The sequence below is a fragment of the Emydura macquarii genome, unplaced genomic scaffold (assembly GCF_026122565.2).
Source record: "Emydura macquarii macquarii isolate MOO-44397 ecotype Brisbane River unplaced genomic scaffold, CSIRO-AGI_Emac_v2 contig_3530, whole genome shotgun sequence".
Lineage (NCBI taxonomy): Eukaryota > Metazoa > Chordata > Testudines > Chelidae > Emydura > Emydura macquarii.
In genome coordinates this window covers 8,964,950-8,986,141 of record NW_027133667.1, presented here as the reverse complement: position 1 = coordinate 8,986,141, position 21,192 = coordinate 8,964,950, and the positions used below count along the sequence as shown (strand labels likewise).

The 21,192-nt window shown below is 43.0% G+C and overlaps 1 protein-coding gene across 2 annotated transcripts in view; it reads left to right on the top strand.

The window, feature by feature from the left end:
- Nucleotides 1–21,192, top strand: part of KDM5A (lysine demethylase 5A) — a 77,456-nt gene that overhangs the window by 29,785 nt on the left and 26,479 nt on the right. For both annotated transcript variants that reach the window (XM_067536246.1, XM_067536245.1), the window contains 9 exons: nt 624–786; nt 5,711–5,830; nt 6,972–7,166; nt 7,297–7,478; nt 7,742–7,866; nt 8,184–8,334; nt 13,413–13,530; nt 20,057–20,412; nt 20,959–21,097. In XM_067536246.1, coding sequence (XP_067392347.1) covers nt 624–786; nt 5,711–5,830; nt 6,972–7,166; nt 7,297–7,478; nt 7,742–7,866; nt 8,184–8,334; nt 13,413–13,530; nt 20,057–20,412; nt 20,959–21,097 — 1,549 coding nt within the window. The remainder of the gene's footprint in view (nt 1–623; nt 787–5,710; nt 5,831–6,971; nt 7,167–7,296; nt 7,479–7,741; nt 7,867–8,183; nt 8,335–13,412; nt 13,531–20,056; nt 20,413–20,958; nt 21,098–21,192) is intronic.

Here is a 21,192-nt window from a genome sequence, read left to right as displayed (position 1 = left end):
TCTTCTAATTGCCTGCTCCTGGAAACTCCAGGTCAAAGACCCCTGAGATGTATAAAGTGGGGATTAACCATATTATGAGTGTGCTTGTTCTGAGCTGAAACTGTGATGAACTTGTGACCACAAAAGAAACACCTTAGGTGGAGTTTGGAAGGACTGCTCCAGCCAGAGCCCATGTTAGGGTTGGGGTGATCTCTGGTAAGCTTATTAACATATGTGTAGGTTTTTATTGTTTTTAATAGGTTTTCTCTATAGTGCTTCTACCTTAAGAATAAATAGGCTTGCATAGAAGGAACTGTATGGTAACTTATAATTGTTGACAATCACTGTTATAAATCTCTGAGGAGAAAGTGAGCAGGTGTGCTTGAATAGCCTGCCTTGGCTTGGAATAGCACAGGAAAGTGCAGCAGGGAACTGTGCTACCTGGAAATACCCTGATCAGAAGGGAGTGAGATGCACTTCCACACCCAAGAAAGGCAATGTTTGGGGAGTTGAAAACCTGAGTGGGAGCCATTGCTGAGGGAAAATACAGGTGCAGTTGTCCTGAACTGTGACACCTTGCATTAGGATGGCATCCTCACTTTTTCCTTTAGGTAATGTATATTGTTGGCTTTGTTTTCTGCCAGGGGAGAGCCAAAGACATGGTATGGAGTACCCTCTCATGCAGCAGAACAGCTGGAGGAGGTGATGAGAGAGCTGGCCCCGGAACTGTTTGAGTCACAGCCTGATCTCCTGCATCAGCTTGTCACCATTATGAACCCCAATGTGCTGATGGAGCATGGTGTGCCTGTGAGTAGTCCAGGAGAATTTCTTCCATACCTCTGTAACCCACTGCTTTTTTATACCTTTTGCTTTGTGACAGATTTTCCGTATGTGTTGGAATAGCATTTAAGAACTCTTATGGTGATCTCTGGGATTCAGTTAATAAGTTAAGGGACAACTTTTCATCTAATTCTCTAGCATGCTTCAGTCGGAGGAGGTAATATTCTGATGGAGGACTTCCGTGTGAAATGCAAGCCGGTGTAGATGTAGCAGAACTCAGTTAGGTTGCCATTAATGAGTCCTCACTATCAAATGATCTTAAGTGGCTCACCTTTTTTAAGAGAGAAGCCTCTTACAAAAGACCCCCCCCCCCCCCCCATAAAAAAAAAAAGCTTTAAATGAAATAAAATACTACATAGAACAAATATACTCACTGTATGTCATAATTATTTGATTTTTGTTCCTCTATTTATCAGCTGTTAAAGGACCAGATATCAGAATTCAATATGTTAGTTAAATAATTAAGCACTGGCCTTTGGTTAAATGTCACCATTAACATAGGAATTAACATAGTCCAGCGTCCTATCTCTGATGATGGCCAGCAACAGATTCTTCAGAGGAAAGTGTAAGAAACCCTGTTGTAGGCAAATGTGAGATAATTTGCCCCCCTTTAGGTCTCATCATGATTTCAAACAGTTGGAGATTGACTTAAACCAGGGGTAATCAATTATTTTTGTCAAGGTCCAGATTTCTTGGTCAGGGTATAGTCAAGGTCCAGACTCCAGAGAAATAATACAAAAATAACTAATGATAATAAGTAAATAAAAATTTTCATGGTCCATTCAAAAGCATCTGGCGGTCCAGATTTGGCCCGTGGTGGTCCTGTTGATTACCTTGATAAGTCTTAAAACATGAGATTTAGTATCTCTTCCAAAAATTTTGTTAGCATTAATTATAACTCTGCATTTTCTTAATAACATATATATCCATTCCCTTTTAAAATAGGAAATTAAGATAATATTGTAATGTGAACCAAATTAATGGAACATTGTCATCTTAAATATCTTGTGTAAACAAATTTATTTTTCTTTGTTACTCTTAACAGTGTAGATTAACACTGAAATCCTTAAAAAGGCATGTACGCTGTTTTTTCTTCAAGTGCTTGCTCATGTCCATTCCATGGTAGGAGAATGCACACCTTAAGCACAGTTGCTGGAGATTTTTCCCTCAGTGCTATCTGTTGGGACAGCTCTAGCTCTCTCTGGAGTTGCGGACATATGCACCAATATATGGGGTGCTGCCAGCCCCATGCCCTCTCAGTTCCTTCTTCTCACCTGTGGCGGTTACCTGGAATGGTCCTTCTTGCTCTTGCAAGGCTTCTTCCCAGTGATATGGACTTTTCTACTGTATGTTGTATAGTTATTGTAGTTGGTGTATATAGTTCATAGTATTAGTGTAGATAGTAGTGTTAATAGTTGTCCCTGTCGTTGAGGGATTTTTGCCCCTGAGGCTGGGCATGCCTTGGTCCATCCCCAGGTTTCAAGCCGTCTCTCTCCTGTGGCAAGCCAGTGCCTATGAGTGACCCACACTCCAGCTGTCTAAAGTGCCTCAGGGAAACTGGTGTTAAGGGAGAAGTGCCAGACCTGAAGGGCTTCAGATGCGCACGCAAAAGGACAGGGACATATCTCTAAAGGCCTTACTCATGGAGGCAGCCCTCAGACCAGTTTCGAAGCTGAGCCACTCCAAATTGGCGCCAAGCACTTTGGCTTCTGTGCGAAACGATCCACCTAATTGTGCTCCTTGTGGCACTGCTCTCCATCCTGATGCAGAGGAAGAAGCACAAGAAACAGTGCACCTAGAGAGGGTTCTCTCTGGTGCCAAAGAGGGACAAACAGGGAGTGACCAATGTAGTGAGACCTGCACCAGGCCACTCGTCCTCCCTAGAGCTACCGATGTCTTTGGTGACTCCACCTAGAGTACCATGTCTGATCCAAGACCTGACTCCTGGGAGTGGCTGTGGAACCACACGCTTGTGGACTCCTTCGACCCCAGTGGCTTTCCAAGTGGCAAAGAATCTGATGTCCCTCCTGACTGTGCCAATCCCTCAAGACTCCCAACCAGCCCAGGTGACTGGGGATAAAAGGAAGCAAGGGGTTCTGAGTTCCACCGTGTCACCGCCCACCACAGAACTGTCCAGGGGCAAACCCTCCATGGTCCTGATACTGCGGTCTCTAGCTTGTCACCAGTCCCAGGTTCCGCAGCACTGCTCAGAGGTGGAGGAGGATACTATGCTGCCATGGAATCCAAGGGGGAGGAATCCTCTTCAGAGTCTGAAGTGGAATCCTTCACTCCACCTGAAACCTACCGGTAGCCAGCCTACACACTGGACTTCAGGGCTGGCAAATGGCCATTGGGTCACTGGCCAATGCAGTACTGGAGCCAGTGGGGGTATCCCCTGGTACTGGGCCCTCTTCCCACCACTCGTTGGTGTCTGAGAGGCTTGCTGCTGTTTCGTCCAGTCCAGCACTGGATCCTGACTCCAGCGTTGACCCCGGTGCGAAGATCCAAGAAATGGCCCCAAAGAATATGGTGAAGGAAGAGGAGTCAACGCCTTCTCCATTGCAGGCCTCTTCCTCGTCATTCCCAGATGAGGCGGTCGCAGAACCTAGCAATCCGCTCCTGCCAGATGACTTCAGGGTCCATGAAGAATCCTTGAAAAGGGTCACCACAAATTTGGGACTGAGCTGCACACAGCCTAATTGACATCCTGGCTGCAGTGGCTCACTCCATAGTGGACCGCCCATTAACGAGGTGGTGATGGGACCCATCAGGGCACTATGGCAGACACCTTCTTCTCTGCCTCCACCTCAAAAAGGGCCGAGAAGAATACTATGTCTCAGCCAGTGGGTTTGAGTACCTTTACTCGCATCCCCTCCCTCCTCGGGGTCCCTGGTAGTGTTGGCAGCGAATGAGCGGGGCAGACAGGGTTATGCTGTTCTTGATTTAAAGGATGCTTATTTCCACATCTCCATCTTCTGTGGTCACAAGATTCCTCAGGCATGTAGTGGGTCAATGCCACTACCAATTCACCGTGCTTCCCTTCAGCCTGTCGGCAGCCCAATAGATCTTTACAAAGTATATGGTGGTGGTAGCAGCCTTACTCGGACATCAAGGCATGCAAGTCTACCCCATATTGATGACTGGCTGATCAAAGGTCACTCGCAGGCTCAGGTCCAGCACAGCATCGATACAGTACAGGCCACTTTTCAGGCGCTGAGTCTGCTGATAAATGAGCAGAAGTCAACTCTGGTCCCAGTTCAGGGAATAGAATTAATTGGAGCAGTGCTTGACTTGATTCACCAAGGCCTACCTACCTAAGACCAGATTCTGATTTATGTTGGATCTGATCTCCATGGTCACAACCCACCCACTAACAACCACTTGGATCTGCCTCAAACTGTTGTCACATGGCAGCATGCACCTGTGTGGTGCAGTATGCAAGGCTATGCCTCAGACCCTACAGATGTGGCTGGTATCAGTCTACTGCCTGAACAGACACTATTTGGACTTGATACTCACAATTCTGCCTCCCGTCCTCACTTTGCTGACCTGGTGGAGAGACCCAGGATCCGTAATGAAAGGTGTACCCTTTGCTGCCCCTCATCCATCAATAATCTTAGTCTTCGATGGGTCAGTCCTGGGGTAGGGAGCCCACCTCGACAGTCTCAGGACTCAGGGTTTCTGGTCCCATGAAGAACTCACCCTGCATATAAACATCAGGGAACTCAGGGTGGTACGCTTGGCTTGTCAGGTGTTCCTTCCCCAAATCTCAGGCAGAGTGGTGCAGATCTTGAAGGACAACACTGCATCGGTGTTTTACATCAGCAAGCAGGCAGGGTCTCGATCGTCAGCCCTGTGCCAGAAGGCCATCCGACTGTGACTTCTGCCTGAAACCGGCTATTCATCTCGAGGCATCACATCTTCTCCAATGCCTTCCTGATCTCATGGGCAGACCGCCTAGTATACGCCTTCCTACTGATCCCCTTGGTTCACAAAGTCCTCCTAAAAGTCAAATGGGACATGGCAAAGGTAATCCCGATAGCTCTGGCGTGGCCATATCAGCATTGGTTTGGTATGCTTCCGGACCTATCAGTGGCAGCTCCACTCAGGCTCCCACCTGCCTAGGAGACACACACACCTACCATGGAATGGACATGAGCAACACATCTAAAAGAACAGCAGTTATGGAAGGTTAATAATCATGGGGTTTTTCTTGTTTTGTTTGTTTTTTGCTGTTCCCTTTTTACTCAGTTTGGTCAGTGCAAACAGTGAAGTCAGATTCATTGATTCACTTTTGTTTTAAACGTTTTCACCTTCAGGTTCTCTGCAATGCAGTGTTGTAGCAGTGGCTGCAAGATAGTTGTGTGTATTTAAAAACTTTCCCTTTTGATTTAAAAAAAATCAAGAAAACATTTCTATTTCTCAGGTTTTATAAAAGCTAATTTTTGTGAAATCTCCATTTTGGGTCAAATATGAAGTGTGTCCCTTTAAGCAATAGTCCACTACCATTCACTTTCGTTAAGCTAAATTGCGTCTCTCTGGCAGATGTCCCAACAAAACAAAGTATACTCTTTCCAGAGGCTTTTAAACTTTGTGGTATGAATGGTTAAGTGATGATCTACTCACTGATCGTAGAGAAAATTCCTGCCTGATCCCAAAAGGGACAAGCCTGTAACTGCTGATTCATTTATTCAACTTTTTGTAGTAAGATTATCAATGAGGATTTCATTTTCAAAAGGATAGACTCTCCTAATCTCTCCTGCACTAGTTAAAGTCCCTATTGTCTCTTACAGGTTAGGTGAGATTGTCTTTTTTGGTGAATTATCTTACCCTGTCTGCTTCTAATCTCACAGTTTTCTCCTTTCTTTCCCCCACCCTGATTTCTGTTTAGGTGTACAGGACCAATCAGTGCGCTGGCGAGTTTGTTGTGACTTTTCCTCGTGCCTATCACTCCGGATTTAACCAGGGCTACAACTTTGCTGAGGCCGTGAATTTCTGCACTGCCGACTGGGTCTGTTCTGTTGCACATGTCTGTCATGTCTCTGCTTGCAGGCCTTTATTAGGAGAATGTTAGTAACATGTTTATCTGGATAGTAGTTTGATATGTTCCAGCAGTACGTGTCACTGCCACAGTTGTCATTTGGGTTTCCATTACAGAAAATGCATTTTGAGGGGCATATAATTCAATTCTAAATAGCTTCTAGTTGACTATTATAATTTTGGCTCCCTTGTAAGCATGTGTCTGAACTAAGCTTGGCAGTTCACGGTAGGGCTGCAGAGGTGCTCTCTGATGCAGTTGTCCTTTCTGCACTTGTGTAGGACAGATAACCCACTGTACTAAATCCCAAAGAGGTTTGCTTGTAGCTGTGTTCTCCACTCCTCTTGCTGTGCCCAGTTACTGCTACTGTTAGTTATATAAGCATTAGCTCAAGACCCCTATTGTACCATGATGTTGCATAGCAAGAAACTGATACAGGGCTCGCTTTGGTAACTTGTCAAAATGGGTGAATGTTCCGTCAGTGATTGATTATAGGAGTTACGATTATCAATTAAGGTTCCTCCCCTAATTATTGTGTACATGTTCTGCCTTAAGTTCAGATGATTTTAGCCCCTTCCATGTTGCTGACACCCACTTTCAATCCCTTTAGGTGAGGCTTCTGTCATTGACATAAGATGCTGTTTCCAGGGCTACATTTATTTTCTGGCCTCTAATTTTCTCATGTTTTTCTTTTCTTCCCCTGTTGTCTTTCCCCTGTACCAAAGTTGTAGTCTCTGTACCGCCTCTGGAATAGCTGCCAAATTCAAACTAGCTATATGAGATTCTTTTTGCTTAATCTAAAATATGAACTCATTGGGCTCCAGAAATCCAGATACCTAACTCCATTAGCTTTTTAGATGCTTTTTAAAAAAAAAAAGAAAAGACACAAAACGTGGTTCTCTTCCTGGAGGCGCTGGAGACCTTACCACTAGTAACTGTGACATAATTTGTCTGTTGTAGTTGACTACCTCCCTAGAAAGACTGTTCTTTAGTTGATGTATTTGAGTCTGCCTTTTTCCCAGTTCTTGTTGATGGAGGCAAAGTGAGGAGATGTTGGACAGCTCCTTGGAACATGCCCCAAATAATGACTTTGTTGGTTCTTGGCCTTTCCCAGCTTCCCATTGGGCGTCAGTGTGTGAATCATTACCGACGGCTAAGGCGTCACTGCGTATTCTCTCATGAGGAACTGATCTTCAAGATGGCGGCAGATCCAGAATGTTTGGATGTGGGGCTTGCTGCCATGGTCTGCAAGGAAATGACTCTCATGACAGAGGAAGAAACACGCTTAAGGGAGTCAGTTGTGCAGATGGTGAGTACTGTGAGCGCAGCTCCTACTTTTCATCATGTTTGTGCAGTACAGCGTTTATAAAAGACTTTTTGAAAGGAAGTTTGCTCTGTCTGTGACCCGTGTCCTTACCAACTGTCAAATTTTTTGTCAGGGAGTGCTGATGTCAGAAGAGGAAGTGTTTGAACTAGTTCCAGATGATGAGCGTCAGTGTGCAGCTTGCAGGACCACATGCTTCTTGTCTGCACTTACTTGCTCTTGTAATCCTGAGCGGCTCGTATGCTTGTATCATCCGACTGATTTGTGTCCCTGTCCCATGCAGAAAAAGTGTCTCAGGTATACAAGTTTCCCCATATCTCCTTTCCCAGGCATAGCCTGTCCTGTTACCTAGAGACTTATGGCAAAATATAGCAGTTATCTTCACCTACCTTTTTCTAGCCAACAGGAATAAGTCTCCTCATTTCTCATATCTTGCCCATGAGGCCAGGTGTGATACAGAGCTTCTAAGCCTCATCTTTTGGAATCTGTGAGTGGAAACTGATGTCCTTTGTATTATAGGAGGTTTAATGCTCTTGCTCTTTTTCTCTGTTTATCTACAGGTACCGGTATCCATTAGAGGACCTCCCATCTCTTCTGTATGGAGTGAAAGTTAGAGCACAGTCCTATGATACGTGGGTCAGTAGAGTTACAGAAGCATTGGCTGCCAACCTCAACCACAAGAAAGGTCAGACTTACATTATTGCTCACTGTAGTTTCTTTGTTTGGGGAATCCCTGCCTTTGTTCAGCCATTTTTCCGGTGAATGACACTAAAGTATTGGATTGAAGTGGGGTATTCCAACTTTGTGGAAGAAGGGATGTTCATAGTGGAAGTGGGGAGATGGATCTAACTGAAAGTGATACAAATACTAGATTGATGCTTTTCATTGCTGCTGTGCATTTCAAATCTAACTAGCATGTTGGGAACATGTTTGGGAACTAGTGAAATAGTTTAAGATGGCTTTAATTTCTGCACACAGACAACTTGTATCCTATTATTGCAGATGTGATTGAGTTGAGAGTGATGTTGGAGGATGCTGAAGACAGGAAGTATCCAGAGAATGATCTCTTCCGCAGACTCAGAGATGCTGTGAAAGAGGCAGAGACCTGTGCTTCGGTGGCACAGCTGCTTCTGAGCAAAAAGCAAAAACACAGGTAAGACCAAGGAGCTTTTCAATCTTTTCCATGCATGTCATCTTGTACCCTCCTCCTCCCACTTGGATGCTAGGAAGACCCCTGAGGCTTCCAGCATGGCTTGGTAGAAGCCCACCATTTGGTTAGTGGTGGGGTGACAGGTAGTGGTGAGAGCACTGCGGTAGGTGACAGTGCTCTTACAGATCTGGGATGTGTTCAGCATCCTATTTTCAGCAGAACTGTCTACTGAACTATGGAAGCATAAGAGAGGGAGAGAGGGGTTTGAGTGCTGATTAGGAATTCAAATGACCATGGAAGGTGTTGCAGGGAAAGAGACAGAGAAACAAAAATGTAAGAGTAATGAAAATTGAGAGTTAAACAAAATAAAAGTGTAAGTGCAAATTAGTGTGGGTTAAGTACACCAGTGGAAATGCAAAACAGCTTAAAACTATTACAATATTTAGGTTGCAAAGTCAAGCACTCAGAAGTTAGGAAATACCAGATGTGTGGCTGCCAATGCAGCCTTAATCCCGCTCCATTTTGCATCAGTCCCATGGAAAAAAATAGTATGTGATCATGTAATTAAAGATTATATGATTATGCATACACGAGGGGGCTGAATTAAGATTGCCTGGGCAACCTAAATTCTGGCACTTCCTAACTCTTGAGTGCTTCACTTTTGCAACCTCAAATGTTCTTTTAATGTAGTTTTCTGTGTGCAACTTTAGTGTCCTCTTCAATTCTATGTGCAACTATAACACTGTGTGATCTTCATCTGGGTTTGAGCCCTGAAGCTTCAGATTTGAATCACAGATTATCATTTGAGCTACAGGACTAACAGCAGCATCTGGCAGCAGCAGAAAGCTGTTATTTGAGAGTAGGTCTGGTCTGCTGTGTCCAAAGGTGCAGGTCAGGAAGCGTGGCCCAGCTCTCACTGTTCCTACCCCATGTGATATTCCTTCTAGTGGAGGGGCGGGCTATTGGAGCACTGCCCTCTGCTGGTTTGGAGGATCACATATTGCCCTAACCTGCCCTCCCCGTTCCCCCACAAACCTATCTGTTCCAACAGCACCCAGGTGTTCCCTGTATGTTTCAATCTTGCTAGTGCTGCAGTGGTGGTATCAGCCTGATCTCAGAATGGTCATCTTGAGTTATTCGTTTGGCAGGCCACTGGACTTTTTCTGAGGAATGCAAGGGAGGGGAAGGGAAATGATAACTTTCAGCAGTTTGTATCTTAGGTCTTGTCTACATGAGCACTTATGCTGGAAAAACATCTGTTTCTCAGAGGTGTGAAAAAAACACACCCCTGAGTGACATACATAAATCAACAAGGGGGCACCAGATCATCTTCCCTGTGCATGAAAGCACTAAAACTATGGAACTGGTGCATTCGCCACAGTGTTCTCATATCAGCCATTTACCTGCCAGGAGTACAGAATATAACAGCAGACAGTCTCAGCCACAAGTTCTCACACAACAACGAATGGGAAATGAACCCACCATTGCTCCACTGTATATTCTCTCACTGGGGAACCCCAACAATAGACTTGTTTGCTACTTACCTGAACAGGAAATGCCCACTCTATTGCTCCAGAGCTGGTCTCTGGAAACCCTCTTTAGGGGAGACTCTCCTTCTCCGATGGGACAAAGACCTTCCATATGCCTTTTCTCCACCTGCTGATGAAGGTCCTGATCGAAATGAAGAGAGAAAAAGTGGAAGTTATACTGATTTTTCCCACCTGGCTGAGACGGATGTGGTCTGGTGTAATTCCAAACAAATTGCCCTGATATCTCCCTCTCTCCTCTGTGTTAGACTACATGCTCGGCCTCAAGAGATGGAGCTATCTTTTAGCGCTCTCAGAGTACATCTTGCGGCCATCACAGCCTTCCATCAACAGATAGGTGGATACTCTGCTTTTGCCCATCCAATGACCAAGAGAGATTCCTGAAGTGCATTTGAAATCTCTTCCCACAAACCAGACTCCCCACTCTGACGTGGGACCTGAATCTAGTTCTGAAGAGCCTAACTAGACCGTCCTTTGAACCTATGGCCACTTCTTCTCTTGCACATCTGTTGTGAAGACAGTGTTCTTAATAGCCATCGCCTCAGCATGTCGAATAGGGGAAATGGCTGCATTAATGGCACACCCTTCCTTCATAATATTCATTGAAGACAAAGTCCTCTTGAGGCCACACCCAAAGTTCCTCCCTAAAACGACCTTGTCTTTTTTCATGAATCAGCTCATTCACCTTCTAACCTTCTACCCAACGCCTCAGTGTGACAGTAGGGAAGCTGAACTTCATACGCTTGACATTAGGAGAGCCCTGGCTTTTTATTTGGACAGGACGAAGGTCTTCAGGAAATCTCCTAACCTGCTCTTCTCAATTGCAGGCAGGTTAAAAGGTGCTGCGAAATCAGCTCAGAGACTTTTCAAATAGGTCTCAACTGTATTAATTATTCACTATTATCATACTTATAATTTGCTACCTCCATCCATCTGGAATCCATACTCATTCCGTGAGATCAGTTTTCACCTCCGTCTCCCTCCTTAAAGATGTTCCCATCTGCAGGTCAGCGACTTGAGCGTCTGCTCAGACCTTCGCAGAACACTATGGAAGCTGAGTCTCTAGTGATTGCAATGCTATCTGCGGCTCCACAGTATTGTCATCCATAATAGACTTGACTCCAAAGCCCTAATCCTCCATTGGGAGTCATCTACAGTGGAGCACCCATAGGGACATTACTTGAAAAGAAGAGGAAGTTACTCACCCTGTGCAGTGAAGATGTATGATGTATTCTTTGATGTAAGATGTATGCCCCGATAGGTGTTCCGCAGCCTGTCCTTCTCCCGTCTACTTTGGATTTCTCAAGAGGGGCTATACTGTAGAGAAGGAACTGAGCGTGGTTTGCCCACGCAGCGCTGGTTAGCCTTGAGGCAGAGCTCAAGAGAGGGAGAGCGCATTTGTGGACCGATGAATAGACACTGTTATCTAAAATCTCAGATCAGAGGTGCAGGGACGTAGGTACGTCTTCACTGGAGCACCCATAGGGTGAGACATCTCAAAGAACCATCGTTACTGCATAAGATAATTTCCTCTTTCCATGGTGGCCAAGCTTATCAAGTCAGTGCTCCAGTCTTCAATCGTTGGTTGCTTTTTGGATTTCCATTTTTGTAGTTCCAATCTTTTAGTAATTTTTAGTGCTCTGCTTAGCCAAAGTCTTTCAGATTAATTTATTTTCCAGTTAACATCCATTAGCTTTAAAATTATATGTTTAGCTAGTAACAGAATTTTATTTGATAAGAAAAAGTAACTCTGCCATTAAGTTCTGCTCAAAGCATACAGGTTTAAGAGCATTCCCAGAGCACATGGGTTAAGTTTGATACCTGCTGAATTACAGCACCAAAATTTGTCTGGCATCTGTTTGAGCTGTTGGAGCAGCATCAGGTTATTTAAAACCAAATAAACTACTGACCAGATATGTGCCTGTTTCCCTGTTTGTTTTCTTGTATGGTTCCCTTTAAAAAAAAATAAGACTGCAAGATTGTAAGCTCTTAAGGAAGAGACTGTCTTATGTGTTTGTGTAGTATCTAACACAATGGCCAGCCTAATCTTCACTGGGATCATTGGGCAGCAAGCAGCTGGGACTAACATAATGTAGAGTTCTTCAAGCATTTATCATCTACTAACATCCTATGTTAGGTGCATGCATGCAAACCCAGAATCTTTTAGCTGGCAGTGTCCATTATGGCTTCACATGTGCTCTGTGCATCCTTATGCCCTCTATAGTGAGGGCATAAAAGGCAGAGCAGTCCCAACAGCCACTCAGTTCCTTCTTGCCACACATGGTAGCAAGTGAGCAGGGTGAGCAAAATTCATGGTTGGGCTGGCCCTTCATATACTGTGATTCATAAGGGCAGAGTTACATTCAGGTTACATCCAACATTTTTACTAGAAATAGTTTGACTTTAATTGCTTACCAGTATTTTTGCCTAAGTTTCATGATTCTTCTGCAGAAACTAAACTCCACTCACTGGTCATTCTCAGGACTAGGACCTTTTAACTTTCCAGAACAAAATCTTTTCGTAAATCAGCTAGACTTGTTGTAGCTTTTGGTAATAAATCTAAGGGGCAGGCTGTATTCTCTTAAGACCTTCTAAATGGATGCAGACTGTGTGAAAATATCCTGTTTAGATAAAGTACCTGTTTTCTCACGAGTTACGGTATGGTCTTCAGAGGCCCAGTTGACATCTGTGGCCTGTTTCAGAGGAGGTCCCTATTTCTGAAGTTTATAGAGCAGCTACTTGGAGTTCAGTTCATACATTTATCAATCACTGCTACAACTTCTAGACCAGATGTGCCACTTGGTAGGACAGTTCTACAGCTAGATTTAGATAGGATTCCAATCACCTACCTTGAAGAGAAAAGCAGTTATTTACCTTGCAGTTACTGAAGTTCTTTGAGATGCTTTTGTCTACACAGACCCAGGATCCCTCTCCCCCCACTGATAATGAGCCCTGATCTGTTTTTTTTGTATCAGTGAAGGAATTAAATGGTGTTTGGGGCTGCTCTGCTCTTAATCTCTCTCTCTGGTGGCACGAGGGTGCACAGGGCACATGTGCAGCCACAAAGGACACTGCTGGCTAAAAGTTGCTAGGCTAGCACACAGGTACAGTGGGTTCTGTGTGAACAAATGCATCTCAAAGAACTTCAGTTACTGTAAGGTAAGTAACTTTTGTTGGCCACATCCACTACTCCTAACTTATTGCCTGTTATGATGCCTCCTGGGTATGTTACTGATGTAATGGTACATTGTGTTCACTTCAGTAGAAGCTGTGTTTGCTGTTGAATTACAGTGTGAATGTTGGGGAGATGATGGGATTTAGTGGCTCCTCCTTAGTACACTTGGGAGCTCTGTGGTGCCTGTGAATGAAATTGACTGGAGATTCAATTTATAGTGCCATGAGAACTGACGTGATGAAACTTTTAAACTTCTTGATAGTTCTGATTCTCTCTGCTGGTGGGAGCTCGCTCAAATAAGTATTGACCACTGTTTCATCTAATATTGCTTGTAACTTTCCATGCCTTAACTCATACAGCAAGCTGAGCCCAGATAGCGGGAGGACTAGGACCAAGCTCACGGTGGAGGAGTTGAAAGCATTTGTCCAACAGCTATTCAGCCTTCCTTGTGTCATCAGCCAGGCCCGACAAGTAAAGGTAGGTTTTGTATCCATTTTTTGGTGTATTAATTTTTGTAACACCTGGTGAAGTTTTTCCAGTATAGACTACAAGGTAGTTTTGCCCTTTCTGATTTTACTTTGCTGACCCTTTCCCCCCAACTTCTGCCCCAGAAGTATACCATTTTCCAGGCTCCTCCTTTCTTAGTTGCTAAGAAGGTTTCCTTGCTTCTAGCAATCTGCTTTGGTGCAGTTGAACAGAGAATGGGCATTGTTACTGTGCTCTGGGTGACCGGGTAACAGGTCATGAAAAATAATCTTAACTCAGATGGGAAAAAAATAGAAAAAACTTTTCCTTTCATTTAGCAATCTCTCCTTTTTATCACTTGGAATGGGATATCTCCCCGTTTACTCCAAGGGACGTGAAGCTGCCTAACACTTTAGCTTTTGTATGCATCACCTGGTATGAGGTATAAGTGGAGTTATAGTGCTTGCCTGTACTATGTTTTCAGTTCTAGGCATCACATTACCAGGAAAACACTGACAAATTGGAAGAGGTTGAGAGAGAAAAAAGGTAAAGGGCTAGAGAGCAATGATTTGAGAAAATGTTGAAATTGACAAGTGTACTGAGCTTGGATAAGAGATATAATGGAGAATAAAAATCTTCAAATATTTGAAGGATGTAAACACCAAGAAAGAGGGAAACTATTTAGAATGGTCTTCGGGGATGTAGCGAAGAGTAATGAGAAGATGTACTAAAGGGAAACTTAAAACTGAATTGCAGGGAAAACTTGCTACAAGAAGTCTGTGGAATAGTCTCTCAACAGAAGTGGTGGAAATTTCATCTGTTTAAAACTATATTGGACAAAACACTAAAGTGCATTAATGAACAGTCCTTCAGTGGGATTTTTCATTTCTAATTTCAGTCGAATAGATACTTAACATGACACTCATGGACCAGAGGAGTGGACTCCTAAGTGCTGACCCAAACTTAGGGTTCCCCATTTTACGGTCTGATATGCATTGTTTTAAATGCAAGTTTGCCTGACTGACACACTAGAAATTGTACCTGAAATGAACAATCTGTTAATATCTCTCTCTCATTTGCAAGTGCATCTGAAAATACTAAGGCCTTGTCTACATACACCAATTGTACCACTTTGAAAAGGGTAATTTTTAAATGTTTGAAATATTTAAAAGGGTAAATGGGATAATCTGGATAATTATAGGCTTGTCTGTCTGACATTGATCCGGGCAAGATCATGAAGCAGTTCATATGGGACTCAATAAAAAATTAAAGGAGGGTAATGTAATTAATGCCAATCAATGTGGATTTATAGAAAATAGATCCTTCCAGACTAACTTGATACCTTTTTTATTAAGATTACAGATTTGATTGATAAAGGTAATAGTGTTGATGTAATAAACTTAGATTTCTGTAAGGCATTTGACTTGGTATCACATGATGTTTTGATAAAAAACAAAACAAAACCCAGAACTATATAAAATTAACACGGCACACATGAAATAGATTAAAAGTTGATAAATCTCAAAATGTAATTGTAAATGGGGAATCATTGAGTGGGTGTTCTTAGTGAGGTCCCACAGGAATCTGTTCTTGGCCCTATGCTAATTAATGTATTTATTAATTACCTGAGAGAGAACATAAAATCGTCACTGATGAAGTTTGCAGACAACCCAAAAATTGGGGGAGTGGACAGTGCTCTGTTTACCAAGCAAACAGTGTATTTTTAATATGGTGGAATGTAAATGTGTACATCTAGGAGCAAAGAACATAGACTATATGTACAAGAGGAGGGACTTTATCTTGGGAAGCAGTGACTCTGATTTTGGTCAGGAGCTCCTGGTATGATGCTGTGGCCAAAAGGGCTAATGTACTCCTGGGATGCAAAAACTGGGGAATCTTGTATTAAGACATGAGGTCCAAATCTCTTCGAATTCATAGCTGCTAATTCAGACAGGTCCAAATACCACTCCTCTAGTCTGAGCATAAGCTTACTCCTCTATTTTTGTAAAATCATGCGCTTGGTAATCATTGTGGCCCTCAGTAGTCAATGTCTGTGTGGTGGAGTTAGTAGGTACAATTATCTAGGATATAATTTTCAGCTGAGGTTTGGTTGCTGAAGTTGAGCCCTGTTTTTATGCTTGTTTCCCCCTCTTTCTGCGGCTGCCTGACTGGGATAGTCTTATAGCCCATGCATCAGAGTTCCTTTCTCTTTATTAAAGCATGAGCAATATCAGACAATAAGGCCCCCATCTTGCACAAACTTTGTGGCATCCAGTACATTTTGAATAGAATCTCGTGCTGTATCAGCCTGAGATCCACAGAAGCATTTTTAACATTCCGTAACATGCTGTGCCATTGGGGTTCTTTTAAAGGCTGCGATAACTTCCCTTCCGATGCTTTCTCAAAACTCCAGACCAGTGAAGTAAAGCATACATTGTGGATAGGAACCTGGGAGTTCATGAAGCATTTCCAAGGTTCCCAATAGCTCTGGGGCCTCTGGCAGTCTTAGGAATTCCAGATCAAATTGATACATTAGCAAGTGTTTTAATTGTAAGTACTGCCCCTCTGCAGAGGGTGGCAAGGCATATAGTTGCTTTAGTGTTAGAAAAGCGACAAAGCCTTCATCCTTAAGTAACTGGGAAATCTATATGATGCCCTTGCTCAGCTAGCTCTTCTAAATTATATTTTTCCCCCAAATTTGTAAATCTGGGTTACCTCAGATAGGTGCTGTTGTATTACTGTGAGTCTGAAATTTGGTACCTCTTAGTTAGGATAGCCCACACGACTGCTACTGTAGACACCTTGTTTTTCTCCATCAGATAAAAAGAGGAACCGAGCAGACCTGCGAGGGGAATTGGATGCATCAGTACCGATTCAGTATCCACCCATGTGGGATATAAAAGTGTCTGCATTCTGGAACCAGTTTTACATCTGACACACTATAAAAGCACAATAATAATTTTGTGTGTTTGGCAACCCTTTCCTCTATCTCTTAGCTATAGGGAGTTGAAGTTTATAGTTATGGGCATGGACAAGGACCCCACAGAAAGGCTCTAACAATGTTGTTAAATTTTCTAAAATAAGATGGAGAGGTATATACGAGTAGGCCACTTAGAATACTGAGGAGCCTTGGCAGAATATTCGTTTTTATTGTATTAACCCTTCCCCACAGGCTCAGTTCCATTGATAAAAAGCTTTGCCAGATGACAACCAGGAGATTTCTGTACATTTTTAACAGAGAGGGTAATTTAACCACTGGATCAATTTTACCAAGTGTCATGATGGATTCTCCATCACTGGCAATTTTAAAATCAAGAACATAAGAATGGCCAGACTGGGTCAGCCCAGTGGTCCATCTAGTCCAGTATCTTGTCTTTCCACAATGGCCAGTGCCAGGTGCTTCAGAGGGAATAAACAGAACAGGTAATCATTAAGTGATCCATCCCATTGCTTTTTGCCAGAAGCTGGGAATGGGCAATCCCTGCCAATCTGGCTAATAGCCATTGATGAACCTCCTTCATGAATTTATCAAGTTCTTTTTTGAACCCTGTTATAGTCGTGGCTGTCACAACATCCTCTGGCAAGGAGTTCCAAAGGTTGACTGTGTGTTGTGTGAAGAAATACTTCCTTTTGCTTGTTGAAAACCTGCTGCCTAATAATTTCATTTGGTGACCCCCTAGCTCTTGTGTTAGGAGGAGTAAATAACACTTCCTTATTTACTTTCTCCACACCAGTCATGATTTTATAGACCTCTATCCTATCCCCCTTAGTCGTCTTTTTCCAAGCTGAAAAGTAGCAGTCTTACTAATCTCTCCTCATATGGAAACTTATCCATACCCCTAATCATTTTAGTTGCTCTTTACTGTACGTTTTCCAATGCCAGTATATCTTTTTTGAGATGGGATGACCAGATCTTCATGCAGTATTTAAGATGTGGACATATCATGGATTTATAAAGAGGCAATATGATATTTTCTGTTTTATTATCTATCCTTTTCCTAATGATTCCCCAACATTGTTAGTTTTTTTGGACTGCCGCTGCACATTGAGTGGATGTTTTCAGAGAATTATCAACAATGACTCAAACATCTTTCTTGAGTGGTAATAGCTAATTTAGACCCCATCATTATATATCTATATCTATCTATATGTGTGTGGGGGGGAGGAACAGGGGGGGAGAGAGAGAAAGAGTTGGGATTATGTTTTCCAATGTGCATTACTTTGCATTTATCAACATTTAATTTCATCTGCCATTTTGTTGCCCAGTCACTCGGTTTTGTGAGATCCCTTTGTAGCCTACGCAGTCTGTTTTGGGTGTAACTATCTTGAGTAGTTCTGTATCATTTGCAAATTTTGCCAGCTCACTGTTTAGCACTTCTTCCAGATCATTTATGAATCTGTTGAAGAATACTGGTCCCTGTACAGACCCCTCGGGGACACCGCTGTTTACCCCTCTCTATTTTAAAACTGACCATTTATCCCTACCTTTTGTTTCCTACCTTTTCACCAGTTATTGATCCATGAGAGGACTTTTCCCTCTTATCCCATGATAACTTACTTTGCTTAAGAACCTTTGGTGAGGGAGCTTGTCAAAGGCTTTGACAATCTAAGTACACTATATCCACTGGATCAACCTTGTCCATATGCTTGTTGATTCCCTCAAAGAGTTCTAGTAGATTTGTTAGGCATGGTTTCCTTTTACAAAAACCATGTTGATTCTTCCCTAGTAAATCGTGTTCATCTATGTGTCTGATAATTTTGTTCTTTACTGTAGTTTCAACCAATTTGCCTGGCATTGATGTTAGGCTTACTGGCCTGTAATTGCCAGGATCACCTCTGAAGCCTTTTTAAAAAATTGGGATCACATTAGCTATCATCCATTCATCTGGTACAGAAGCTATACCACAGTAGGTAGGTCTGCAATTTCACATTTGAGTTCCTTCAGAACTCCTGGGTGGATATCATCTGGTCCTGGTGACTTAAAATGGATAAATTAAATAGTAGTTTTTCCAAAACCTTCTCTAATGACACCGCAATCTGGGACAGTTCCTCAGATTATCAACTAAAAAGAATGGCTCAGGTTTGGGAATCTCCCATCACATGCTCAGCCATGAAGATTGATGCAAAGAATTAATTTAGTTTCTCTGTAATGGCCTTATCTTCCTTGAGTGATCCTTTAGCATCTTGATCATCCAATGGCCCCACTGGTTGTTTGGCAGGCTTTTGATGTACTTAAAAAAAGTTACTTTTTGGGTCTTTGGCTAGCTGTTCTTCACAATTTTTTTTGGTCTTCCTAATTATATTTTTACACTTCACTTGTCAGAGTTTATGCTCCTTTTTATTTTCCTCAATAGGAACATAAGATTGGATGTTTTTCTAAAAGATATGCTCTATGAAATATTTTGGGGAAATACTATGGCCTGTGTTTATGCAGATGATCACAATGGTACTTCTGGCCTTGGAATTTACCAATCTATGAACTTCCCTACAGTAGATGCAGTTATACCAGTATAAATGTGCTTGGCTGCTAGAGCTTATTCCCTTATGAGAAGAGGAGTAAGCTATACCAATATAAGCACATTTATACTGGTATAACTGTGTCCACCCTAAGGGTTAGAGGGTTAATTTTTCATCTAAATAGTTACAACAGTACAAAAACTGTGTATAGGCCAGGCCTAAGTGTCCCATTCTGTAAAGCTCATGATGTCAAGTCATTAATTTGCAAATTTGGGGTCATGCATAGCAGAAGCTTGTTGGTTCTCTGAACATTAGAGGGCTCTGAAACAAGCGTTAAATAAGATCACTTACATCTCTGGGTGTTTTCCTTAATTAGGTGGTGCACATTGGCATTAATGTTGTTCATTGTTACGTTTTGGATGAAAAGGACAATGATCACCCATGCAAGGAATCCCACCATCAATGGATTTGCAAAATAAGCAAAACTAAATTTTTTCCCTCTGTAATTTCCCCTAGATTCGTAGTTTAAGGCTGGAAGAGACTATTAGATCATAACGTCAGACCTCCTGTATATCACCAGCTCTTACATTTCACCCAATCACTCTTGTACTGAAGCTGGTAACTTGTGCTAGTGTTTGGCTAAAGCACATTTTCCGTAAAGGCTTTCAGTCTTCATGTTAAGACTCCAAGAGGTGGAGAATCCACCACTTCCCTTGATATTTTGTTGCAATGGTTAATCACTCTCACTATTAAAAATGTGCCTTATTTCTAACTTTCTAATTTGACTTTGTCTGGCTTCAGCTTCTGGCTGTCGATTCTTTTTATGCCTTTCTCCCCTATCCTGAGTTGTTGTTTAGTAAAAATTAGTATGGGTTTAGTTTAGATGATCTGTTCCTGCAGCTCTCAGTATTAGTGGTTTAATAATCCAGATGGCAGATAACTGGAATAGCCCTGAGCCTTTACCTGACTGGTCATTTAAATTCGATGCATTTGGTTGACCAGCCAGACAGCACTTGCTTTGATTCGACTGTGCATATTTGTTGCTGAATGGCTGCCCATGCTTGCTGTACATCTGTTTCAGAACCTTCTGGATGATGTGGAGGAGTTTCATGAGCGTGCTCAGGAAGCCATGATGGATGAGATCCCAGACTCCTCCAAGTTGCAAATGTTGATAGACATGGGCTCTGGCCTCTATGTGGAACTTCCAGAACTGCCACGGCTGAAGCAAGAACTGCAGCAGGCACGTTGGCTGGATGAGGTGAGGTTGACTCTCTCGGACCCTCAGAGGGTCACTCTGGATGTGATGAAGAAGTTGATTGACTCAGGTGTGGGGCTGGCACCACATCATGCTGTAGAAAAAGCCATGGCTGAGCTGCAGGAGCTGCTTACGGTGTCTGAGAGATGGGAAGAGAAGGCCAAGGTCTGCCTACAGGCAAGGTAAGCATTCCCTTGGTAGCTATGCTTTGTGATAGTCAGAAGTCCTCTGTATTTTGGAGGGGAATGTCTCCTTAAGTACATGTTCTGTCCGTCTTAGGAACATAGTGAGGAGCAGAGGCTGTGAAAATCTAGCCAGTTTTTCCACTGTTTGATGCTGTCTGATTCACTTAGTTTAAACTGAGGGTATTGAACAGTTGTAGTAGAGATGATGCCCTGTTGGTTAGTCAGTGTCCCAGGGCGGAGATCTAAGCATTCTCACAATGACTTTGCTGTCGTTTTTTATTCTCATGAGATTGTCACCACCACCAGCTTCCTGTCAAGGTCATAAGATCGAATCTGAGGTCTGTTGCTGAGGCAGTGTCCTCTGACCTTGGTGCTGAATAGGCCATCTCTGCTGGTGTTTATTAGTGAACAGCCCCCTCCAAGACTGTGGTGTCCTGCGTTGCAGTGTAGTGATAAAGCTGCCCTGCCACCAGCCTTAATCATGACTTCACTTGACTGACCCTTTCTTGAGATAAGGCTGGAATCTGGTTTTTCTCACGCTAGACCACGACAAAGTATGATGGCCCTGGAAAACATCGTGCATGAAGCAAAGAATATCCCAGCTTACCTGCCCAATGTACTGGCACTGAGAGAAGCCCTGCAGCGAGCTAGGGACTGGACAGCCAAAGTGGAGGCCATTCAGGTAAGGGTAACAGCAGGCAGTGAAATCTTTTTTCTCTTTCTAACATCTCTGTTCCGAAAGAAGGCCAGAGGGGAAGGGAAGCTTGTTTGAACTTT